Raw genomic sequence first — 25,008 nt, forward strand, 5'->3', positions numbered from 1 at the left:
GTCCAAACCCCCTGAACAACTGTAAAAGTTCTGTTCCTAAATAGCCCCCTTTTTAATTCCTCCCCTCCCCCTACAAGGAAAATAAAATTTGATAGCTTCCTTGGGCAGTATATCCCACTGCCTCAGTTTTAACAGCAAGAACGTTTTTCCCCTGAGATCTCAACTAAATCTACTTTGTTACAATTTATAGCATGTTAGACTGGGTCACCTAGTCTCGGACAGACCTCTGACCTTAGCTCTAATATTTGAAGCTTTGTCTTTCTCGTTAGTTGTCTGCAGATAGAAATTCTCTGGCCAAAGCATCATCAGCTATTAATGCTCCTGGTACTTAAATCACCTAATTTCTTGATATCTCGAACTGAGAGGTAGTAATCTGTTAGCCTGAAATCAGGCAGAAGGCAAGGTAGAGGTGGATTTTATAAACTGATTTAGAGTCAGTCTATATAAGGTGTACCTCTACCTTGCCTTATATCCATGGTAATTGGTTCCTAGACGAGACTGCCCAAGACCATCAGGTTGGTTTACAGCCATGTATGTGACTTTATTATTCTCACTGCCTTCTTTCTGTCTGCAGCTGTCCTTTGTACCATATCTTCTGTTCATCCTACAGTAGTCAGGTCATCATCTAAAATGATTCTCTTCCACTTCTCCACCCAATGGGACTAAGGTCCCTGGGGCCTCAAAGTGAGTCCTAGAAACTGGAATCCTGTGCTGCTGTACAGCTGAGAACAAGGGGGATCCCTCGGTTCTGCCCTCCCCATAAGGGACACTGTGAGCACAAGGCTGATCCCAATGATAGAAGCCAAAAACACAACACACCAACACTGGGTGGGCTGCTTTCTTTTGTTTTTTGTTGGGTTTTTTTCATCTTTAATATTTTATTTTTGTAACAATGTTAAGAATCAAAAAATCTTCCATAAATTAAGGACCCGTTGTGGCAGCCTCCCAACGCTACAGGTATAAAATGCCAGAGATCGTACAAAATGAACATGCAGCCAGGGATGAAAGGGACTGGCCGGTGGCCCTGGAAGTCCCCATCTTCACCTACCATGGAAAGAAGGGGCATCCTCGAGGCCAGGTCACACGGAAGGACATGTGCCATCACAACCATCACAATGAACACGAAGTCGCAATGGGAGCAAGAGCAATAAGGGAACCCAGGCACAACTCCCCTCCTTCCCCGCCCATGTCAGCTCTGGAGCAGAATGCAGCCTGAGCTCAGGCTCCACGGAGGAAAGCATCCCTCAGAGGGTAATCAGGGCACCTGGGTTCAATCCTGTGGAGGTAGAACTCCCTATACTGAGATGGTACCAGTGCTTGGATCATAATGGAAGCTGACTGGGGAGATCCTTAGGACAGAACCTAGGAGTCAGTCCTTGAAGGCAGAGCCCTCCTCAGGACCTAGGGATGGTCCCTCAAGGGGAGAGCACTTCCTATTAGAGATGCCAGCAGGTAGGGCTCTCCCCTAACACTGATCAGGGAGGGGGTAGGTTTGGTCCCTGTGGGCTGAGTCCTCCCCTGAGAAATGACGGGGGGGGGGATGCCATTGGGCCTACCCCCTGGAGAGCAACAGAGGAGTGTGAGGGTTGGTCCCTTATTGGTTTGCCTGGCTTGGTGCCAGCGGGGCACAGAGGCCCAGAGATCAGGAGCTGCCCCGAATCCTCTCCATGTAGCTTCTCAGCGCATCAGGGTCCCGCAGCCCCATGTCCTCACAGACCCAGCGAATGTCATCCTCACTTGCCACCAGGATAGACTGGACATTGGAGGCAGGGGCAGGGACAGAGGCAGGTGGGGGAGAGGCTGTATCCTCAGGGGCACGGGGTGTGGCAAAGGTCACAAACTCTACCCGCTTGCGCCTGCCCCCCGATGCCGATGCCTCCTTCCGGGACAAGGTGCTGGTGGGAACCGGGCTCCCAGGAGCTGTGGGGAGGAAGGTGCTTGTGGGAACAGTGATGTCAGGTCCTGTCACCTCAGGAGCTGGGGTCTCCCCAGTGCCCATCTCTGTGCCTGGGGGTGTCCCACAGCAGCAGCACCCGCCATCCTTGGCAGGGGGAGCAGAAGGGTCGGGTGCTGGCTCAGGGCTAGGCTCTGAGTGCTGGATGCGGCGGTCCAGTTGCCGGCCCAGTTCCTCTTGGTCAGTGCCCAGCCACACCCAGTTGTGGGGCTGCTGGTTGGTAGAAACTGGCCCCAGCCCAGCATCAGGAGGTTCCTTGCGCTGGTAGCGCAGCACAAAGAAGACGCAGTTGATGAGGAAGATGAAGATGGCCAGGCAGAAGACACCCAGGAGAACATACATGCCGATCTCCAGGTCCGTCACCCGCTCGGGGGCCTTCACCATCTCATCCTCCTCTTCCTCGTCTTCCTCCCCTTCTCCCCCTGGGCTGTCCTCCTCAGAGGAGCCAGCCCCATGCCCCTGGAACTTGGTTAACACTGGCCCCACACCGGCTGGGTCCCGCTTCCGTGGCCCCACCACAGTCTCCGTGGCTGCCGTAACCGCCTCCCCTGACATGGCCCCCTCTGCACGCTGGAAGGGTGACTCCGCGTGAGGGTGGGGATCATGGTGGCGTGGACTACCTGCTGTTGGGAGATGCCGAGCAATGCCCACCTCCAGCCAGGCAGTACCAGAGGCCAGTGGGGCCTTGTGTTTGCCCTTGCGGCAGGAGTCTGGGGTATGTAGGCTCAACTGCAGGAGAGGCCCATGGCCTGGCCCCTCAGCAACGATGGCTGGGTGAATCTGCTCCTCGGCCAGCCGCACCGTGGCCACGCTGGGGTCCAGGGAAGAGACCAAGAGCACTACATCACGCCAGCCGTACAGCTCCAAGGGTGCCAGGGTGTGATCGGAGAACTCCAGCCAGACACTGAGTGCTGCTTCCTACAGGGAGGGACATGCAGGGAGGAGGAGAGATGCTAGTGAGCCCCATGTTGCTGCACCCTCCTCTGAGTGGGAGGGTGACAGCTGCCTTCTGACTTGCCTTGGCCTCCTGCAAAGGGCAAAACCAGCAGGCAGGGAGCATGACCTTGAATCCCCTCCCTGCCTTGGGTCACTCCCATCACTGTGCACAGATGGTGTGTGGGAGGCACAGCCCCATGGGCACCAGGCCCTGCCAGATGCCTGTGTCTTCCATAGCTGGTTAAGGTTGGGAGGCCCTGATTGTATTACGGGAACCAAGCCTCAGGAAAGCAGCAGCTGTGGCCTGGCTCAGCCAGTCATGTTCAACCCCCATTCAATCTGCCCAGGCTCAGTCTAGCTCTGGGCTGTCCCAGCCCCATGGTGCAGCATTGCCTGCCCCCATAATTCTCTGCAGAGCCACCCTTACCTGCTTGGGGGAGTGCAGGGTAGTCAGTGCCTGGCAGGTGGCAGTGAGGATATTGGGATGTCCTGGCTCTGTGCTCAGTGCCAGTGAGAGGCCAGAAACCAGCTGGGCCCGCAGCTCCACCACAGACACCTTCTCATCCGACACCACCAGTGTCTGCTCACCCAGGATGGAGTCTGAGACAGGGGAGCGTACCTGTGCCAGGGGGAGAGACACAGGTACTGACAGGAAAGACCCCAAGGACTCCAACTTCACAAATAACCCTTTGCTCACCCTCCCCATCCTCTTCACTGTTCCCCTCGACCCATAACCCCCCATACCCCCCCAAATATCTCCTGCCCATCCCCTCACTCATGTACCCATTCTCCTCTTCCTCTTTCATTCCCACCCCCCTTCCCCACCAGTCTCTGCACCTCTTTTCACCATCCCCCCTCCCTCCCTTACCTTCCCACCTTTCTACTTCCCCTCTTACTCGCATCCCCACCCCCAGTCTCAAGCACCCATCACCTTCTGCCCAGCCCCACCCGTACCCCTACCTCTACAGATGTCACCCCTGGCTCTCGGCCGATCACCACACTTCTGCCTTCCAGTGTGGCCACGCGGGGGTCCTGCACCCGGGCCCGTCCCCCCACCAGGTGGGAAACATCCAGAAGCCAGTCGGAGCTGGGCATGTAGGTCAGGTGCCGACTGCCGTCCAGTGGGTGAGCCACAAAATGTGCCAGGAAGCGGACAGAGGCACGCTGGTACTGGAGGCGGCAGCTGCGAACCCTCTTCTCCACATCCTCCCCAGGCTCCTCAGGTTCTGCTGGGCTGCTGTGTGAAGAGAGAGATGTGCTTCATGAGGGTCAGAGGGCTCAGCAGAAAGAGTCCAGCCACAGGAACCTGCCCTTAGCCAACAGGGGAAAGCCTGGGAACCAGCTCATCCCTCCCTCACTGCACCACAGATGCCAGGACTCCACCTTGGGAGGCTCCACTGACAGGGGCCTGGCCTCCTGCCTCCAGAGTCTAGGACAACTCCCTCCTGCGAAGCCTCCATCTCATAGTATCCTGGTACAAAAGCAGGATGCACTGTTTTTAAACCCTCCCAGACAAGTGCCTCTTCTTGGAAACCTCCAGTGAAGGAGTTACCAAAGTCTCTAGGCAGCTTGTTCCATTGTCCTACTGCTCCTACAGCTGAGAAGCATCTCCTGCGATTTAACTGAAATCTGCCTTGCTGACATTTAAACCCAATGTTTTTGTGTCCCACTCTCTGTGGCTAGCAAGAACAATTGTTCTCCCTCTTCTGCACAGCAACCTTTCAAATATTTGGAACGTGCTATCATGTCCCTCCTTCATTTCCTTTGCTCCAAGCTAACCATACCCAGTTCTGTACATCTCTCCTCAGATGGCTGGCTTTCCACCCCTTGCCTCCCAGCCCCTCTCCTCACCATGCCACAGGGAAATCTTCCCTGCACCCTCCTCTGATCATTTCAAAAACTGCTTGTTGGATGGGCTCATCTCTCTGGTTATCTGAACACTTCAGAGGATACAATGGAGTCTCAACTGAGTTCCCTCTTCCCAAACCAGGCTCTAGTGCCTTCCCACATCAGGTCCTGGTGGAAACACTACCCTGCTTTCCTCACATGAGGACCCTGATACATCCCTGTGCAATAGGCCTCACACACCAGGCCCTTCCTACTCTCTCTACCTCTTTACCCCACAAACCACCCTAGTTCTCAACATGCTCCCAGCTCCACCCACCTCTTCCTTACACACCCAGGTCTACCCTGCTTTTCCTCCTCTTTCACCCCCACTGCCATTCCTACAGCATAGCCCTGGCACCTTCCCCATGAACAAGGCCCGGTCTCTTCCCCATGCTTCCACTTACTGCTGAGCCAGGAGCCCCAATCCTTGGAGAGCTGATAAGACTGACCTGTCTGAGGTGGCGCTGGGCAGTCTCCAGCCACGCACCTGCTCCAGCGTGGTGTCAGTCAGCTCAACACGCAGTGGCAGCAGTGGCACCCAGACGGTAAAGAGTGCCGAGGCATGGAACCGGCGGAACCAGAAATCCACACGTGCCCCGTGGGCTCCCCGGCTTTCCTTGCCTCCCACATAGACAGAGTCACAGGCATCAGTCACCTGTGGGCGGGAGGTGCACAGGAAAAAGCACAGTTAGCCAGAAACACAGATAGTGCTGGAGGAGCAGATAGATTCCCCCACCCACCCCATGCTCCAACACATCCCCAGCCCTTGCTGACCATGGAGGATACTCAATGGATCTAGGGAAAGGGAGAGAAGAGACCAGGGAGGGGAAGCAAAGCAGAAGTAGAACAGAAGAGGACCAGGAGTACCTGGCCATGAAGTCAGGTTGGGGAAGGGGCTGTGGGAGGATCACTGGGATGAAGTAGGAGACTTCTCCATCTGGCTATGGTGTGAGAGGTGGCAGAGATGGGGCACTAAAGAGTTCCACAGAGCCAGGGCTATCTATGGAAGAGAGAGGCAAAATTTTAGAGCTGGGAAGTAGTGAAGAGGGCTTGAGTGGGGTCCTGAGGAAGCCCAGCTTTTCCAGATGAAGCTGGATAAAAAGTCGCCCCTCTCCCCTGGCTGCCTCACTGGCCTACCTCACCAGCCTCACATGACCTGGGCAAGAGGCACACCCATGTAACCTCTGACCTTGTGCCCTCGGCTCCTTCCTCGTTCTGGCACCACATAAAGTATAGAAATGCACCTTACTGTGAGGCAGTGGGCCAGGCAGGTGGCTTCTGCCATTAGGTTCTCACCTGCAGGACCTGCTTGTTGGCGGACTCACAACTCATCTGCTCGGTAACCTCGAACACAGCTCCTCCCATCTCCACAGCAACCAGCTTCACCGGCACTGACTGGGGAACTCCTGTCAGGGGGGCTGTGTTCACGATTTCCTGCTCCTGAGGAGATTAAAAAGGAGAGGCAGAGATTGAGATGGGTCTCAGGGTAGTGGTGGGGGTGAGGGAACAGACCCAAAGGGCCTTACCTTCACCAGTGGGACTAGAGCCCGGACATCTCGCTCTGACACCTGGATCTCCCACACCATCTTGTCCTTCTCGGCTTCAGGGTCCTGGCCGGGATACTCCACCTGCCAGGTGACGGGGCGCGTGGATGCCAGCCCCCCTGTGCTGTTCTCCACCAGCAGGTCCAGGTACAGGAACTCAGGGAAATCTGCCGCACTAGGCGGGGGAAAAGGAGGGGACAGTGACTGGGAGGTGGCCAGAGCATCCCTGCTTTGTGGCAAGCCAGAGTCCTGCTTTGTGGTGACCCAAGGGAGTCTCACTGCTATGCCCAGCTGGATGGTGGTGCTCTCCCCTACACTGGGGTTCTTCAAAAGGAGACTGGACAAGCACCTCGCTGGGGTCATCCTACCCCAGTGCTCTTTCCTGTCCATGTCAGGGGGTGGACTCAATGACCTACTGAGGTCCCTTCAGACCCTAACACCTATGAATCTATGGAGATGGGGATGCAACCCCATGCACTGCTGAGTCCCTCCCTCCCATCTGATTGGCCAGAATTCAGAGAAATGGCAACAAATGACACATCCCTGGGCCCATGGGTATGATCATAGCTGCATTTAGACTGGCTAGATCCTTGGAGAACAGAAACATGGCTACTACCCATTCAGTGAGTCACAGGGATCCCAGCCTGCACTCTGGCTGGCTACATCCTGAGACAACAGATACATTGACACTGTGCTTTCTATGAATCACGCAGTTCCCTACCATCAGTCCAATTGGCCAATGCCTGCATGAATAGGCACCCCAAATGCCACATGCCTCCCTGCATCCAGTCCAACAGGCCGGTGCCTGGCAGAATAGGAGTACCAGTTCCACCCCAACATGAGCCAAGTAGCTCCTACCTCCATTCCAGTTGGCCATTGTCCACTTGGTGACACGTGACCAGAGCTGTGTGATGCTTGGAGCCCTTGAACTTGTCCAACTTGGCTGTCCAGGCCTCAGGGACAGCAGGACGAGCAGCCAGGACCTGAAGCCCTTTCTTCAACTTGATCCTGAAATAAGTGAGAAGTACAGCACAAAATTAGGGTGCAACTTGGTTTGAAGGTCTAGGGGGAGGCCACCATCCTCCAAACACAGCAGGGAAACCACATGGGGCTGGTGGGACATACATTGGAGATGGATCCCCCTGGAGCTCCTCTGGGACCCAGCAAGCTGGGAGAGAGGGGCCACCCCCTCGTCTCAGGTGGCATTCTCTGCCCTCAGACCTCACCCCATGCCTCACCTGAGGGTCAGCTGGTCGGCGGTAAAGTTCTGCTGCAGAATCAGTGTGGCTGTGAAGAGCTGTCCTGGCCGCAGTGCCATGTCAGGGACGCGGATCAATACATTGTCATCCAACCGCACCTCCTGGCGCCGAGGAGGGTCCATCACACGCAACTCCATGGAGCCCACATACAGCAGGCTCTCCTTGGGGATCTCACTGCCCAGCCGGGGCTTCTCTCGAAGCCCTGCCCGACCACACTCCCCGGGCACCAGGCTGTAGTACAGCTCGGCACGCTCGGCAAGCTCCATGGCTCTGTGCTGGCTGTGTGAGGCAGTGCTGGGCGAGGAAAACCAGCGTGGTGGGATCTCCAGCTCCACCACGCACACTCCCAGGGGTGCCTGGGCAGGGGAGAAGAGTATGGCACAGGCTCAGAGGGCACAAACTGGGCTCCAACCCTGGGGGGAGACCTCATCACTGCAGTCTCCCCAACACCTCCTAAACTCCCACTACTAGGGCAGACCCTACAACTTATTGCCCATCCTCAAGGCAATTCAAGAGGCTCCCAATCCTTGCCCCAGCGCTCAAAGCACTGCTGCCTCCAACATATAGCACATCTCTGTGCCTCTAGATCCCCAAGACATCGTCAGAAGAAGAGCAGATGCACCAGAGCCCAAATGTCCAGCCCCCCTCCCCATGGTTTGGACAGCAACCTTCAGTCCACCCATGGTGACCCAGTCTTGACCTAGGAAGAGCCTCAGTGAAGCAATCTTTGCGGGGAAGGTCTGAAGGTCCTGCATACCACACCCCAACCTCCAAACACTGATGACCTCACAGACTAGAAGAGCAGGCAAGGTTGAGGACAGTTGGCACACTGACCTGGAGGCGGCAGGCTCCACGCACTGCCCGCATATGATGGTAGGCATGCAGCCAGACACAGGGCAGGTCCTGCCGCCTGGTGAGCCAGTCCTGACCCTTGAGATGGAAAAGGACCCTGGCATATGGCTCAGCTGGGGACACTGAGCCCTCGATGGACACAGCTCTGATGTTCCAGGTGGTGTTACTGTTCCTCTGGCGGGGATCATCCGTGGGTGCCACCTGCAAAGGGAAAGGCAAGCTGAGCCCAGAAAAGACGTGGCTCTCCCCACATTAGGAGGCAGTGCAGGGCATGGTAACATCTCCAAGCTCATGTGCTGGGCGTAGAGTGGAGACTCCTCCCTGTGGCTGGACGGGCAGGGTTACCTGTCGAGCAGTGAAGGGTAGGTAGGTGGCTTGGATGACAGGCTGTGTTGTGGGCTGGTGATGAAGGAGGAGGTAGGTCTCTGAACGGGAGCCCAGGGAGACATTTCCTGGCAGGTATCGATCTGTCCGCTGCAGCCGGAAATAGTTCGGCATGTCTAGCACCTCGAGTTCAGCTGGCAGGTAAACTGGGTCCAGGGGGTCAGAGTCTCCATTCACTGCGGAGAAAGGAAGGACCGGGTCCATTGATATGGGATACATCCATTCTCCAACATAGGGAGCCCTCACCTCCCTATGTCCAACCCCTCTGTGGCTGTAAGGAACTTGGGCAGGCTTCCCACCAGGGTATGGAAAGACAGCAGAGAAAAGAATTGCTTCCCAAGTGATTTGGGTGACCTCTTAACAGAGGAAAGGGAGCTATTTGTAGTACTCCAGTCTGAAGTAGTCTGAACTGAGATAAAGACTCCCTGGCGTCACGCATTGGAAAGGCATAGTGTTACTACCCACAGTATAAAGATGGGAAACTGAGGCACGGAAGCATTAAGCAATTCACCTCTGGAGGGATTTGAACTCCGCTGCTTAATGCCCTAACAGCCTCCCTTGCTAATAATGTGCCTTGATTTTAGGTACTTCTCTGTCCCACAGAATTAACCCTTTCCTATATTCAGGGAGGCAAAGCAGAGATTGTTATACATATAGCCTTCCAGTATTCCCCTCCCCCAGCAATTCTGACTGGCCATGGCAAACCCTTCCACTTCCTGCCCTGAATGCACATGGAGTGTTGCTGCAAGCTGTTAAGCAGCTGCCAAGCCCAAACACACAGGCATTTGCTGCTTTTGCTAAAGATTAATCTACTCTTAATGCCAGTCTATGGATTATGACTGCAAGCCAATGCATGCAATTGGAATGGGATGTGAAAGCTTTCAGGACACTGAGTTAGGGTGGAAATTGACAAGGATGTAGGCAAAACGTATGTGAAGTGCCCCTTGTCCAAATACAGGATAAGATCCTACTACTCCTGCCCAGTCATAAAGTTACTCCCTCAGCTTGAGAGGTAAAAAGTTTATGCTTAAATCAGTGGTTTTCAACCTTTTTTTCATTTATGGACCCCTAAAAATATTCAAATGGAGGTGCAGACCCCTTTGAATTGTAAGTGTGGGTATTCACATACTTTTGACTCATCATAGTCATCTTTTGTGTACCCCTTACACACAGTCTGCGGACCCCCAGGGGTCCATGGAAACCACCGGCTTAAGCATTATAGTTCAGAGCTTGTTGATTAACTGTTAGAAGACCTGATGCACTGCAAAGAGCAGCAAGGGAGTTTTACTGACATCTCACCAGGCTATCACACCTCTCTCCCTTTATCACTTATAATAGCCAGCATTGAGCAGCACAGACTCAGGTGGACCTCCAACATCACTTTTCCCCAGCACCAGGCTCTTGCTTGGTGGTCTCCCATCCAAAGAACAGAGAAGATCAACCTTGCTTAGCTTAACCACCAGCAAGCTCCAAAGCTGGTGTTAGCAGTTTCCCAGCAATAACAACCCTGTTCTTGCCCATATCCAGCTCAGAATTTCTTCAGGCTAAACCAGCAGCTGAGCCTGGACAGCCTGGTTTGAGATCCAATCACTCTGGGGTTGCCCGGGGAGATCAGAATTCCCATCATTCCATTGTGGAGCTCTGAGGGGCCCGACCTTCTGCCCGTTCAGAAAATTAAGCAGTAGTACACTATGGGAGAGGCAGCATCCATTCTGAATGGTCCCTGTTAAAGAGACACTGTTGGTATGAATATTCCCCACGAGCATGTCTTGCCTGACAGTGTTATAGCTAAGACCTAAGATGACCAGCTATGTGGTGGATTAGATAGAAAAGGTTATTTTTCTTTTTGCCAAAGTTTGTCCTCACATGCATCTGGGGCACTTTGGGTATAGTATGTATAATACTACATTAGTCTTATGACATCATCTTTCCTAATCCACTCCTACTGGCTACTACCAGCTCGGTGGGGCAGAGCTGAAGCTGAATTGTGGAATTTAATTCTGTATTTCCTGGTTTCCAGAGATTTAAGTTTAGCTACTCGTCATACTAGAGGGGCAGAGATTAGAGCTAGGTAACCAGATACTATGCTAGCAGTTCTTTCAGCAGCACCAGTTTCCTCTGCTGCTTGTGTTGATCTTTCCCATGGGGAGAGGGAAGGGGAAAAAAAAAAGAAAAAATGCAGATGTCAAACCACAGAAATCTGGCAGGGTGTGACTCAGGCAGAGGAAGCAACTCCAGACACAGATCCAGCCTCTGACCACCACATGACATCTTTTAAAGGCTACAAAAAAACCCTAAATTTGCTCTGGGTTCAACCCATGTGGACCCAACCTCATTGACTTCTCACATGAGCGGAGGGAGATGAGCAAATTAGTGCAATAGCGATCGTATTGCCGTCATTTCATTTTCGAAGACTTTAGGCAAGTCACTTAGGGGCTAGATTTCCAAAGGTTCAACACCTGCATTTAAGGCCAGATTTTCCAGAAAGCTAATTTTCCAATTTCACACCCAGATAAGGGGGAAAAAAATTCCCCAAAGTATCCAGCATGCCACATATCTGTGCTCTTGACATTTCCAGTCTTCACTCCTCTCTGTATTGTCTTGCCCTGTTTTCAAAGTCCTTCCTTTACTCCTGTTTTTTCTATTGAGACAGTCAGTTTTCTGAGACAGGGACAGCCCTTCACTGCTCAGGGTATGAACACAGTGGCTCCCAATCAATGTATCCAGGAGCTACCTATATTGCTTGGGCTGCTTTGTGATTAGATCCAAAGGCTAGAAGGGCTATTTTTAAGATACTTATTTTTCTGTCTTTGCTTTACATAAAAATCTGCCTGTGTCTTCCCAGTGTTTCTACAGATACCTGCAGGTGCAAGAGAACTTTGACATCATGAAAGACATGAGGGTAAAACAGAATAATCGGGGAAGAGAGGAGGTACACAGTCACAAGATGCTCTGATCTTTAACATCTAACACAAATAAACATGGATTATCAGCTGTTTGGTCAGGCCCTGACCTTTTGTACTGCACTTGTACAGTACCTAGCACATGGGCAGGAGGGCGTGGGGAGGAGGAGGAGAGGGAACAGGAGAGGAATCTGTGCTTCCTGAGCTGATTGCAGTAAAATAATAAACAATAACAACAGTAGGTGTAGGGGGCATGTAGGAACTAAACCAAAAATGCCAGCAAAAAGGAAAATTATTTTCAAAGAACTAATTTTTGTGGGCTTTTTTTTTTTTACAAAAAATATTCTGTGTGTTTAACATCAGAGATGTTTTTTGCTTTACTCAATTTTTGATAAAAGGAAAGTGTTGACGCCAATTTCAATTAAAACGTCATGGTTTGAATAATGAAAGGAAATTAAAACAATTTAAATACTGTTCATGAAAGTAGTGGTTTAAATGTATTTCTCCCAGCTCTACACTAAATGTTATTCATCACACAATATTGAAGATGGCGTTATGGTATTTGACATTGTTTTAGCCAGCTGTTCTAGAGGCACTGGAGACAAATTAATTTTAATGTTAAGAAAAAGGCTTTTGCTTTTAACTTGACACCTGAATTTCCCAGGTTTTTACAGAGGTTATTAAAAAAAATTACCCAACCTGTTTTGAACATGTTATTGGAAATGGTTTGATCTCTGCTCACAATCACAGTTGACTATGAATGTGATTTTTGCCTGGGAAGAGAGTGCATTTAGCAGCGGCAGCAGTGGCGCTGGGTGATATTTACTGTAGACACAAAAGATGTCAGGGGTTCAGAGGCTTGAAAATGTTCTTAGCCAGGGGCCAGCAGTAATTGCTCCTGGGGCAGTGCCTTCAGCTCCTACAGGACTGCATGTGTTACTTTAAAAGATAAGGTAATCTCCAGCTTTTAAAGAATTCACAGGTGACTTGTTTTGGATGCACTGATGTTTGTCCAAGTCTGCTGAGAAACAGTGGCAGTGCTGCCTTCAGTGGGTGGGGTGAGATGGGGGCAGACTGAAGGATTGGGCTACCACTGTTAAGGAATAGGATGCTTTGACTGGGGAAACTACAATTCCCATCTCTTGTACAAGGGACTCTGTGGCAGGGGAAGCATCCCTCCAGACAAAAGGGTCTGTATGTGCTGGGGGACCCTGGTAACGCTGCCCCACAATCCAGCACAGGGGTCCTGGCAGTTCAGCAGAGGATGCTGGGAAGGCAGCCACTGCTACTACCACCACTAGGGATCTCCTTTACTAGGGTGGCAAACAGAATGACTCCCCAAGGCTAATTCTTCAGTGGGTATTGGTTTCTCTTCCCCGTGGATCCCTCTGCTAGGGTGCCAGGCAGGGGCCCCAGCCACCCACAGTCTCCAGGCATTATAATCAGGACCACCCTTGCTCTTTAGCCCGCTCCTTGCCATGAAATGGTTTGACATCTGCTCCAGCCCCATGATGCCCCAGGAAAGGATGCATAAGGCTGCCACAACCTAATTGACTGATGGGATGCCAGACACTGATTTTTTTGAGGGGGGCTCACTGTACAGGGGGCTGGCCCAGCCTGACTGGATCCCTTGTGCATGAGGTAGAAGGTAGCAGTACTGAACTGGAGCTCTGAGTTTGATCCCTGGGACCCAGAACAGGGTAGTAAACCCCACTTGCTGGGGGGCTCTGGGCTGGAGACCCTAGTGTATTCCAGTCTGGTGCCTCTGTGGCTCACTCTCTGGGCCAGCCGGGGCCAGATCCAGATTTCAAGTCCTGTCACTGTGTGTGTGAGATCCACTGGTCAGCATAAGTAGAGCCCTCCTCAGTGCCTGCTCTGCAGAGGGTACGAGTCAGTCACAGCCCCAGCTTTAGCTTGGGAGGTCCCCAGTGTGTCAGCCAAGAGGGTGGCCAACTAGTGGTCCGGGCAGCTAGCACCCATAGGCACCCACAGCAGCAAGATGCTCCATCAAGGCTCCCTCTCTCAGCCAGCTGCATCCAGGCAGGAAGCTGGGGATCACAAAACCTCAGTCCTCCCCAGCTATCAGCCCACCCCCAATGAGAGAACCCCCAACCCCAAGCAGTAGGCCCCTTAAACACTGCTCACTCCCTGCTATCATCTCCCTCATCATGCCTGTCCTGGCCTCTTCCCCCTGGGGAGGGAGCAGATGGTGGAGAGAGACCATGACGTCCCTCCCTTCCCCCATTGCTCTCTGCTCCCGAGTCCAGGGTGGGAGTGTGTGCATGTGGGTAGGAGGAAACAGGTGGGTTTCTTTACAAGCCTGGTATTGTCTCCCCCAGCATGTGACCTCTGCACCCTGCCCTTTCCCACTCCATTGGCTTCCTAATTGCTTTGCCCTCTCATCCGTTTCCCCTCCTCAGCCTGACAACCTGAGTGTAGCTCCCCAGTACCCTCAGTTCTGCTTCCCACTTTCCCTCCTGATGATCTAGGACCCTCCCCCACTTCTAGTGCCCCCCTCTTCCTGCAAAGCCCTAGGATCCTTCTTGCTCCTGAGGTATGCTCTTCCCAGTGTGCTACTGAAAAGCCCTGATTCTCTAAACCATCATGATCCTGTGGCTGCTGGCCCCAAGCTGCTCCCCCTCCCCGAAATGGCTCATTCTGGATCACCGCAACAATGTCCCTCAGTGTCCCCCAGTGCCAGGGACCCCAAGAGCTGCCTTGAGTGTGTGACATGGGTGGGAAGAAATAGACCCTCAGGCATCTGGGGTAGGGGAATCCACTGACACTTCATCCCAGCATCGACCGGGTCCAATGACCTTGCACAGCCTCAGCAGGGAAAGTGATACGCAGGGACCTCGCTGCAGGGTTGAATGCACAGTGGAGAGGAGATGCCCCTTTTTTGTCTCCTTGGAAATGTGGGGGACGGGGTCCTCCATGAGGGGGACATGCAGGGCTGGGGGAAGCCTGGCCAAGCTAAGGGGCAGTTGCTATAAGGGAGATGCATTTACAGAGGCTTGCCCTGGGGGCAGATCCTGTCCAGGCCACCAGACAGGACTGGAACCCACTGAAAATATGAGAACTCTGACACCCTGTGGGGAGTCACTGGCTTCCTTGTAAGAGGATGGGGTGGGTGTCTGCTGCTACCAGGGCTTGGCCATGCTTCTGGCAGGGGGCACATGGAGGCGGCTCACAAATGGGTGAGAACCAGGTTGTGAGAGATGGGGGAACTCCTGAGGCCTATAGATACAGGCAGGGGGGGTCCTCTTGGCTTTAGACTGGACCACAGGGAACCTGGGGTGGAGGTGTCAACTTGGCTCCTACAGATATCAGAAGAGAGAACACAGGTCCTGCAAAATCCAACTGGGTCCAGAGTGGGAGCAGGGGGTGATGCTGGGAAATCCCTGCGGGGTCTGCACTGGTTTCCACGCCCTGGTGGATAGTTCATGGAACCTGCAGGCTCTGAAGAGGTTCAGAGCTGGTTCAGAGGAACGGGGGTTGGGGATGGGGAAGAAAGGAGGGTCCTACAGAGCCTGATGGCTTCAGAACCAGACCAGTGGGACGAGGGTCACTAGTCCGTGTTCATTCCCCTGCTGCCTGGCAGGGAGATCCAGGGTCTGTCCGGGTCCGATCAGATTCAAAGCTGAATGGGAGGGACAAGGGGATCCTAGCCGGCTCCCGGAGAGGTGGAGGCATGCAGGTCCAACTGGATGCAGAACCAGATCCTATGGCAAGGGGGTCCCTGTTGCTTCCCCTGCCATGGGGGGGAAACACACACGTCCTCTGGGGTCCAGCTGGGTTCAGAGTCACCTCAGAGGGGCAGGGGATCCTGACGGTTCCCTGGCGAGGGTGGTGGGCACCGTGGGGTCCACTCAGACTGAAAGCCATATGGCAGGGGGTGCTGCTGCCCCTTCAGTGCGTGCATGGGGGTCCCAGCAGGGTCGCACGTCAGATGGGCAGCACTTCCCTGCTGCTTCCCACTGCAGCTAGGTAGGCAAGTGGGTGCAGATCTGGCTGATGGGGGTAGACAAAGCCCCGGAGGCCACCAGCTCCCCCTGGGGCCAGGGCAGTGGGCGGCAGCAAGCCCAGGGATGCCAACCCCTTGTCTTAGCCTTTCCACCCCCACCTCCACCCCCCGACCGGTACTCACCCCTCGCTGTCTCCAGGGCCACTGCCGCCAGCAGGACGAGCCAGAGGCAAGGGGCACTGCCCTGGGAGCCCATCCCTGTGCCCCCGGCGCTGGGGCTGCTGGCCCGGCGCTCAGATGCTGCTGCCTGGCAGCATAGCGCCGGCCCCTCTGCTACTGGCTGCGGGCTGCTGGTGCCAGACAATAGAGGCTGGGGAGGGAGGGAACAGGGAGCACATGGGCTGCTCGCCTGCCTGTCAGCCCGCGCCGGGTCCTAAACTCCCCTGGCTCGGGAGGGCTGGGGCTGGTGGGGATCCGAGCTGGCAGTACCGAGCACCTCCAGGGCAGTCACACAAGCGTAGAAAATGAGGGCTGAAGGGATCTCAGAAGGTCCTCTCGTCCAACCCCCTGCTCAAAGCAAGGACCATCCCCAACTAGATCATCCCAGCCAAGGCTCCCAGGTCTTAAAAACCTCCAAGGATGGAGCTTCCACTACCTCTCTTTGGTGACCTGTTCCAGTGTTTTCCTACCCTCCTAGTGGGAAAGTTCTTCCTAATATCTAACCTAAACTTCCCTTGCTGCAACTTGAGACCATTGCTCCTTGTTCTGTCAGAACAGTCTGGCTCCATCCTCTTTCCAATCCCCCCTTCAGGTAGGTGAAGGCTGCTATTAGCCTTCTCTTCTCCAGGCTAAATAAGTCCAGTTTCTTTACCCGCTCCTCATAGGTCATCCCCCACTCTCCATTTTCGTTGCCCTCCGCTGGACTCTCTCCAATTTGTCCACATCCTTCTGTAATGGGGGGCCCAAAACTGGACACAGTACTCCAGATGTGACCTCACTAGTGCAGAAGGGAGAGGAATAATCACTTACCTTGACCTGCTGGTAACTCTCCTACCAATGAAACCACACTGGTGACTGCTGAACAGGACTGGCCATACTTGCAGGACTGGGCAGGGCATGGGACCAGAGACTGGGGGGTGGAAATCAGCCAGGGACAGAGAGAAAGAGCTGCCCTCCCAACAGACCTGGGCACTAAAGCACTGGAACAGGTTATCCAGAGAGGTGGGGGACTTTCCATCCTTAGAGGTTTTTAAGACCCAGCCAGACAAAGCCTAGGCTGAGATGATCTAGTTGGGGATGGTCCTGCTTTGAGCAGGGGGTTGGACTAGGTGACCTCTTGAGATCCCTTCCAATCCTCATTTTTTATGATTCTATGACTGGGACTAATAGAGGTGCAGTCCAGCTGCTGGCAAACGCTGGGCTGAAATCGAATTAGCCACCCTTGCAATGATTTCATTCAGATTAATTTGCAAATCCTCAATGTGCAACACAGAGCTCAGTCTGTATTTGATGTGGTCCAAAATTCCTAAGGGTGAATCCAGTGGGTCGCCTATGTTAAACCATGGAGACCCAGCATGCAAACCTGCTGGGGTAGCATCTAGGCTGTGGACACCAACGGCTGGGTGAGCCTGATCAGGATCCTAGCTGAAAAGGGATGGAAGAAGCAAGGGGGTGAAAGCACCAGGACCAGGAGGGTGGGGGAAGAGAGGAAGACAGGGGGGAGAGAAACAGCAGAATGCCACAGGTGGACAGACAGACAGATAAGGGGACAGAGCACCCCGCTTCCCTCCGTTCCGTAACCCACACCGGCTCCAGCTCTACTCCCCTTCCACCCCATCTCAGCTGCTTGAAAATAACCAGGCAGACAGACATATTGCTCCCTGCTCTACACGTTACATATATGATGGCAAGTGACTAGTGAGCATGCAATAAATTTAGCCTGGCCACACCTGCAAAGTAATCTTCACACCATAAAAAAATGACTGTGCCTTCATGAAATGAGCCAGTCAGCTATGAAGTTAGTGCTTGAAAATGTGTACCAACTCTACAGCTGGTTTCTTGCCAGCTCTCATTTGAATGTGTAGCAGGGCCCCTTGGAGGGACAGATCACCTGCCCCCCACCTCCACCCCGCTTACCAAGACTGGACCACTGCACACAAGCAGCCAGCCAGGTAGACAGGGTGTGTGGATTCCTAAGCATGCATGAACCTGCTGCCCAGGGAGGGCTGGGGGGGTCCCCCAGCCCAGCTGCAGCCTGTCAGTACCAGCCCCCAGGCACCCTGGCAAGGCTGTATGCTCCTGCCCCGACTTGTCTTACCCTCCCTCCATCCCAGGCTAGGGGAAATCACAGGTGCTGGCTGGGCGGTGCAGCAGGGCAGAGCTGGAAGGTTGGCCTTGCCCCTGGCTGCTTGCAACCCAGGCAGCAAAGGGTTAAATAAACCAGCAAAGCAACAGATTGCAGCCCACAGCAAAGCTCCTCCCTCCCTCCCCCAGGGCTGGAGGAGAGGTGGAGAGGAGCAAAGGAGGGAGTTGGTAGGAAAAAGGGAGAGGGGACTCCAAGCACATGGGGGCTGTGAGATGTTACCCCCTCCCCCACCTACAACCAAACCAGCCAGAAAGCCCCTGATCCTGGGCAGGGGTGCAGGGTCGTTTGTTCAGTGCCTGGCACAGCCAGACCTAGGCTGTGACCTTGGTGCAGTGGGAACAATTAGAGGTGACCCCTATGGAACAAGGAGCTGGGGCCTCTCTAAACAACTGTTCTGCTGCTACTGGCTCTGGGGACTGCCAGCATGGGTCTGTGTCACTCCCCCAGCACTCAGGCCAAGCATATGGGGAGATGGGGGGTAGACTAGCTGCCTCCTGGCAGAATCAGGGGGTTAGAAGGGCCCAAAGGAGTAGCCAGCATGACTCAGCCCTGTCACTCAGGGCCTGCCCCACTGTGCTAGGAAATGCCCTTCTTACAGGGCAGGGCAGGGGGTGCCAGAATGACCCCCTCCCCCATCCCTTCATCCCTGATCCCATTTCACACCCCAGACATGGCCTGTGGGGCTGGGGGACCCAGCTGGCACAGTACAGGCACAGGCAGCTTTGGAGAAGTTAATCTTTGTCAAAGAGCCCGGGGCTCTGTGCCTGAAACCCCCTGAGGTGACCCTGCCTGAGCGCAGAAATCTTCCTGACAGCTGGGCACAGGGAAGTGCTTAGCTGTCCCAGCCGCCCATGCTGGTGGCCTTGGCACAGCCCTCCCAGGGGGCCCCCAGTGGCTGCTTGCTGCCAGCTGGCACTGCACCTCAGCTAGACATCACTACTCCCTCCACTTATCCTGCCCCATTCCCCATGGCTCCCAGTGCTGGGAAAGGCTGGAGCAGTCTGGGGCTGGAGTAGCCAGGAGCTCCTTTCCATAGCCAGCACTCCTGCCATGCTCCCCACTGCACCCCTGCTGATACAGGCTGGAGCCAAAGACCCTTCCATCCTGTGCTTGACAGTCATTCCCTGAGGCATTTTCTCCTGGGACCCAAGAACTGAAACCAAGTATCACCAGAGCCAGGCACGCTGTGATTAAAATAGACTTTATTTGGAAACAGGCAATAATTGGTTGGTTAAAAATTCTAATTTAAAAAAGATGGTGTGGCAACTCCCCGCAAGCCCAAGAGCCCCTACTCCCCAGCCTCTGGCCAGTCTCACTGAGGGAGCATGGAGAAGGAGCAGGCCCCTCCTGTCAGTCCCCCTACCCCAGTAGGCTATTGTCCTGTACTTCTTGTCTCTGCTGAGCTGCATCCATCTACTCTAGGCTATAGGACAGAGGAAGATAAAAGTCCCCTACAACATGGCATGTGTGCCAGCCACACTGCTCTTTTCCCTCCTTGCTCATCAGATCCAGGGTTTAAACTGCACCTCCTTGCTTTGCAGAGTATCTTTGGCTTGGCCGATAGTTGGAGGGAAGGCCTTAAAAATGGTATGCAAACACCTCCACATTCACACAGGTCTGTATTTCACACCTGAGACACCAGTCTTGGACAAACAACATAGAAAGGCACTGTTGGCTCAAATTAAGATACTGGGGAAGGAGGATGACTCTATCCTGTCCCTTGACACATCCTCTTTGAACAGAGATTTCCCGCCCCACTCCCGGTTAATACTGTGCCCCTGCCCTTCATGTCCAGCCCCAGGAAGAGCCCTGAGCAGCCCCTGATGCCAGTAGAAGCTACTGGGAAAGTAAAGGGTAGAGAACTGCAGTGAACTGAGCCCTAAGGACTCTGCCACCTTAATGAGGCTGAGGGTCTGGCATGACATGGGGGCAGGAGCCATGATGATGACAGGGAGAAGGGGCAGAGGGAGAGAAGAGGGGTTGGGAAAAACTCAGATGATGCTGGGAAAGGGGATGAGGAAGGCATCAGGGAAATAGGAAGTTCAGCATTTTAGTGACTGGAACTGCCCGCCCCCCCCACAAAGGACCTGCCCCCATGAACCCTAAAATTTTAGCCCCAGAGCAGTGATGCTACAGGAAATGGTTGTGGGATTGTCCAGCCCCTGTTCTTTCAGGAAGAGGGAAGGCCAGGGAGCTATATCCTCTCCCAGGGGCTCATTTCCCTTCTAGTGAGTTTCCACTGGGCTCTGGTCTTCCTTAGAGGAGGGAGGCAGCTGCAAGTGCCAGGGGCAATGAGGAGAAAGGCTTGAGAGATTCTAGGAGGGAATGGGTGGGGTGAAATGGGTGTACACAAAGAGAAGGGGCTCGGGAGAATGAATGCATTGGGCAGGTGGGGCCTGGGAGCCTACACACAAGGGAGAGACTCTGGAAGTCTATGGGGTGGCTGGGGTTGGCAGTGTGTACAAAGGGGAGGGGAAGAGCAGGGGCAGCATGAAGGCAGTGGTGCTACTTGAGTCAGTTTTTGGTATAGCATGATGGGAAAAGGCCGTCCCTCCCAGCCCCTCAATCCTCCTGCTCCCGGTCCCTGGGGGACACCCGCCTCTGGTGGTGCCGCAGCTCATCCACCTGCTGCTCCAGGCTGCGCACCTTGGCTTCTAACTGTGTCCCAGAATGCTGAGTCCTAGTCAGGTGCCCCAGCAGGGCATAGACAGTAAGCAGGGCCAGCAGCAGCAGGGCCTGCAAGGAGGGGTTGGGCACAGAGGAAATGATGAAGATGAAGCAGACCAGGAAGAAGGCCACCTTCACTCCTGTCATGATGTGGCCCAGGATGTTCAGCACCAGGCCCAGCACCAGCGACAGTAGCCAATAGCCAAACAGCGCAGCCAGGCCCCACAGCAGCAGAGTCTGCACATGGGCAGGGTCTAGCTTCAAGGTCTGCATCACATGGTCCCCTGGAGGGAGAAGGAAAGGGGTTAGAGATGTGTGGGTGTCCCAGCACCGGGCTGGCACTTTTGGGATGGGGCATCCCCACATCAGGGCTGTCCAAATGGTGGCCTACAAGGGTTTAGCACAGGGGCAAGTAATTATTTCGGGCGGAGGGACGCTTACTGAGTTTTGACAAGCCATCGAGGGCTGCATGGCAGGCAGCCAGGGGCAGATAAATATGAATTTTCTAAATTTTTTAGGGGCCCCGCAGGCCGGATACAATAGCCTGGCAGGCCACATCCGGCCCATGGGCTGCATTTTGCCCACCCCTGGTTTAGCATGTGGCCCACACGCTCCTGCCTAGCCGCTACTCCAGTCCCTGCTCTGGCAACAGTGGCAGGGATCTATAGACTCTCCATCCCTCCTCCGACTTCTGGTTCCTGCCCCCCGACCCTCCCTCCCACACCTGCTCTTGGGGGCTGTGCAGCACAGCAAGGGCCAGGCTGTGTGCTTGGGGAAAAAAAAGAAGCCAGGCTGCCCACACTGTGTGCTACCCCCACATCATGTGTGGCTGGGAGAGGGGTTTGCACATGTGATGGGGGGAAGGGGAGGGAAGTGGGTTCAGCTGTGTGGCAGGTAGCTCCTGCAGCACCAGGGTCCGGGGCCTGTGCTGCATGTGGTCCCTGGCTACCCAGAAGCTGGATGACTGCCCTATTTGTTGCCCAAGTGATGTTGGGGCAGGCTGCTCCTGAAGAGAGGGGCATAATGGGAGTTGAAAGGGGAGTGGTGCGGCTGGCAAGAGAGCTCTCTCCAGTGCTGGGAAGAGAAACCCTTGGAGAGAATTGCTCCTTACCAGATGGGAGCCCCTTTTCTTTATTTAGGGATAAGGATCAGGGTTAGCCCATCAAGTGCTGGAAGGAAAGTGAAATTGCTCTCCCCAGATGAGATGGGCTGTCAAGCCTGAGTTGACCCCTCCTATGCCACAGGCCTTGAAAGGGGAAGCTCAGACACCCTTGTCTGTTGTGAGGGATGGGACTGAGGCCTTCACATACTCCAGTGAAAGGCTGGTTTTCAAAGAAACACACCTCTGCCCCAGAGACAGGGATGCGGAACAGCCTTCCCAACCTTCCACAGATGGGGCTGTGGAAGGGGGCTTCAGGGGAGTGGGCACTTAACCAGAAAACCAGAGATCTGCTTCCTGCTCTTAATTCTGCCTCTGCTGTGAGCAAGCTGATGTTTCAATTTCCCCTCCCTCCCTTTGCCTGGGCTTTTATGCAGTACCCAGCACAATGGCGCCCTGCCCTCAGGTGGGGTCTCTAGGCATTAATATCATCACACAGATAGAAAGCAACTTACCATTCATGCCACAAGCACTAAGGATCTGTCCCATGATCTCAGATAGCATGATCAGCCCTGCGGAGATGCCATTGGAGACAATCCAGAACATGGCAGAGATGGTCTGCAGGGAAGAGAGAAATTTCAGTCCCTGCCATGTGTTCAAAGACACCAGTGGGGAGAAGGGAGACAAGACCACTCACGTATGAGGTTTCAGAGGCCATGAGGGAGCTCTGATAGGAACCAATGCCTGGCTGGGTGCAAATAGCCCTCGCTGGTTGTAGGTGCAGCAGGAACCCACTAGACATAACTTACAGCAACCCCAAAGATGCTTTAACTCCCCCCCCCAGGGGCTGAGATGGCTTTGTACTAGGAAAAGTACAATAGTGGCCTCAAGTCTCCCCATCCCTACCTTTTGGATTTGGTGCCCAGCTCAGCTGCAATTCAGCTCAGATGGATAAGCTGTGTAACCAGTCCACCTAACAGACGGCAGAAACACCCCAACCAGAAACCAATGCTGCCAGCTTCACAGCCAGCTGGTTGGTGCCTCTTTCAACACAGTGTATGCAGACCAAGCCATGGTGTATCTATCAATGAAACCAATATAAGTTGTCACATCTGCATGCTCCAGCAGGGAGACCACTGTAGCAAAGCCATTGTAACCCTAACCCTGCATCCCACAGGATTCAAGTTACAACAATTTAGCTCCCTACAGAATCATGCAGACACAACAGTTATGCTGTCACAGCGACATAAGCTGCAGAGCGGAACAACTCCTCCCCTTTTAAAACGGTTGACAGTTAAATCTGTCCACAGCCTGAGAAGTGGGTAGCTTCCTCAAGAGGTAAATCTGTGCTGAAAGCTTGCTCCCATGGGGCCAGAGTACTGTTCAGCCATCCAGCTGGCTCCATCGTCAAGGAGCTCTGCCTGAAATAAGCAACTGATGCTTCTATCTTCTAGCCTGTCACAACAATATCTGAATGTCTATTATTCTTAATTTTACCTAGGGAAAATGGAGGCAGTTTCAAACCAGACTCCTTTGAGAACTAAGTGACCTGCCAGAAGTCAAGCAGGAAGCTGGCAGCAGATCAAGGCTTTACCCTGGGTCTCCCAAATCTTAGGCTCGGTGCCTAACCCACCAGACTACCTAGCCTCTCTACTCCTGACTTGTGCCCTTCACGGCCCCTATTAAATGAAGCCTTATGCCCCTGCTGGAGGGTGGGGGTGGGTGTGTAACTGTTACTTGCCCAGGAGATAAGCTAGCTAAGAAGCTGCAGGAGCTCATTACAGACAGAACTACAACTGGAACCCAGAGGTCTAACAACAGCGCCACATCTCAGTCACTTGGGCACATGCTGCCTTTTTTCAGAGCAGATACCTGGAGCTAAAGTGACTCAAACCTCCCTCGGTAGCTGGAGGCTTAGGGAAGCAAGGACTGGCCAGCACAAGCTGCATAAGAAATTTCAGATCAATAACTTTGCTCAATGTTAACCTTGATATATGTAGCACCCAGCTTTTATCTGGTGCTTTTAAGCCATAGCCTCAACATGCTCCACAAGGGAAGTTGGCATTATCCCCATCTTACAGATGGGGAAACTGAGGTAGGGGAAGGCAAACTGACCTGCCCAAGGTCACCCAGCAGGCCAATGACAAAACTGGAAACCATGTCTCCAGAGTCACAGTCCAAAGCTCAAACTGGACTCCCTCACTGGAGCTCTTTGAACAACTCTGGCAAAGCTTAATAGCCATTTCTCTAACACCTGCAGAGGGGGGCAAACTTTGTGCACAGAGACCTTCGCCTCCACACTCTTCCAGCCCCTTCGGAATTCCAGCCTTACCTCAGCCACCATCTGAACAGCCTCTTGCCCAATCATCTCCTCCAGGGTCTCCTTCATGGCCTGACCCAAATGGGACAAGAAGTCAGTGTGGACGGGTGCTTCTTTCCAAAGCTTGCCAGGCCGGTTCTGAGCGCTGGCCACATGCAGGAAAGCGGCTGACATCAGGATAGCAACAGCTGGTCGGAGTAGAAGCTGGCGGCAGCTCCAGGACCTGCAATCTCCTCCCGCCATCTCTCCAGCTCTTCTCTCTACACCAAGAAGCCCTGCTGAAGGAAATGAGAGGAGAGATGAGTGAAGTCACAGACAGTAACAAAGCTGTAGAAACCCAGGATCCTCCCGTCCTGGGGTTAGAGCTATCTTGCCCATGGGGAGGACCACCCTGGACTGCCAAGAGGGCAAATGCACTTCCCGCAGTACCAGCATGCTCCCTTGTCAACTGAGGATCCTCCACGGGCCACTCTCTCATTACTGGCGCTTGGGCCTGTCTCCGCTCCCAACCTTTTGTGTTTCCCAACGACCGACGACCGGAGGCAGCTCCTTGCGCTGTTCCCCAGCAGCGGGCTGCTCAGGCTGACTGAACCTGGGGCTAAGAGCAGGCAGCCACACCCACGCCACCGGCCCTTCGTTTGAGAAGAATCCCAGGAGCCGGGGGCCAAAGGTCAAGCCTGCCTCACTCCCACTTTGGGCAGTGACCTCAGTGTGGGGCCTGCAGAGATGGAAAGGACAGCTGGGCCCCCCGCAGCAGGTGGGGGGGTGACACACAATCCCTCTCCCACACGCCCTGCTCAGGCCTGCCCCTGGCGCAGCCCCAGAAGCCGACACTGGGGGGGGGCGGGGGGGGGAGAGGTGCGTGGGGGCGAGT

General features: G+C 54.1%; 2 protein-coding genes across 9 annotated transcripts in view; both read right to left on the bottom strand.

The window, feature by feature from the left end:
• Positions 1–836: 836 nt before the first annotated feature.
• TMEM132A (transmembrane protein 132A) lies at positions 837–16,039 on the bottom strand. The gene is made up of 11 exons (XM_014521050.2): positions 15,867–16,039; positions 8,778–8,992; positions 8,415–8,633; positions 7,560–7,936; positions 7,180–7,329; positions 6,304–6,496; positions 6,074–6,217; positions 5,227–5,432; positions 3,851–4,127; positions 3,318–3,509; positions 837–2,872 (listed from the first exon to the last, which is right to left on the bottom strand). The coding sequence occupies exons 1-11, from the start codon at positions 15,937–15,939 to the stop codon at positions 1,643–1,645; spliced, it is 3,276 nt and encodes a 1,091-aa protein (XP_014376536.1). The 5' UTR covers positions 15,940–16,039; the 3' UTR covers positions 837–1,642.
• A 3,175-nt stretch (positions 16,040–19,214) lies between these two features.
• The window catches only part of TMEM109 (transmembrane protein 109), a 6,088-nt gene continuing 294 nt past the window's right edge, over positions 19,215–25,008 (bottom strand). For 2 of the 8 annotated variants that reach the window (XM_014521042.2, XM_014521043.2), the window contains exons 2-4: positions 24,147–24,409; positions 22,330–22,432; positions 19,216–20,999 (exon numbers count right to left, since the gene is read on the bottom strand). In XM_014521042.2, coding sequence (XP_014376528.1) covers positions 20,611–20,999; positions 22,330–22,432; positions 24,147–24,409 — 755 coding nt within the window. In that variant the 3' untranslated portion in view covers positions 19,216–20,610. Of the gene's footprint in view, positions 21,000–22,329; positions 22,433–24,146; positions 24,413–24,563; positions 24,993–25,008 lie in introns of those variants that run through there. The other 6 variants (XM_025206947.1, XM_014521040.2, XM_014521046.2 and 3 more) reach the window with 6 other exon arrangements.

The sequence above is a fragment of the Alligator sinensis genome, unplaced genomic scaffold (assembly GCF_000455745.1).
Source record: "Alligator sinensis unplaced genomic scaffold, ASM45574v1 scaffold437_1, whole genome shotgun sequence".
NCBI lineage: Eukaryota > Metazoa > Chordata > Crocodylia > Alligatoridae > Alligator > Alligator sinensis.

Excerpts from the sequence above, each read along its gene's own strand:
- TMEM132A (XM_014521050.2), bottom strand. The coding sequence starts at position 15,939 with ATGGGCTCCCAGGGCAGTGCCCCTTGCCTCTGGCTCGTCCTGCTGGCG. Across the intron at positions 8,634-8,777 it reads TACCCTTCACTGCTCGACAG|GTGGCACCCACGGATGATCC; the intron begins GTAACCCTGCCC and ends TTCCCTTTGCAG. Across the intron at positions 3,510-3,850 it reads CAGGGGTGACATCTGTAGAG|GTACGCTCCCCTGTCTCAGA; the intron begins GTAGGGGTACGG and ends CCCCTGGCACAG.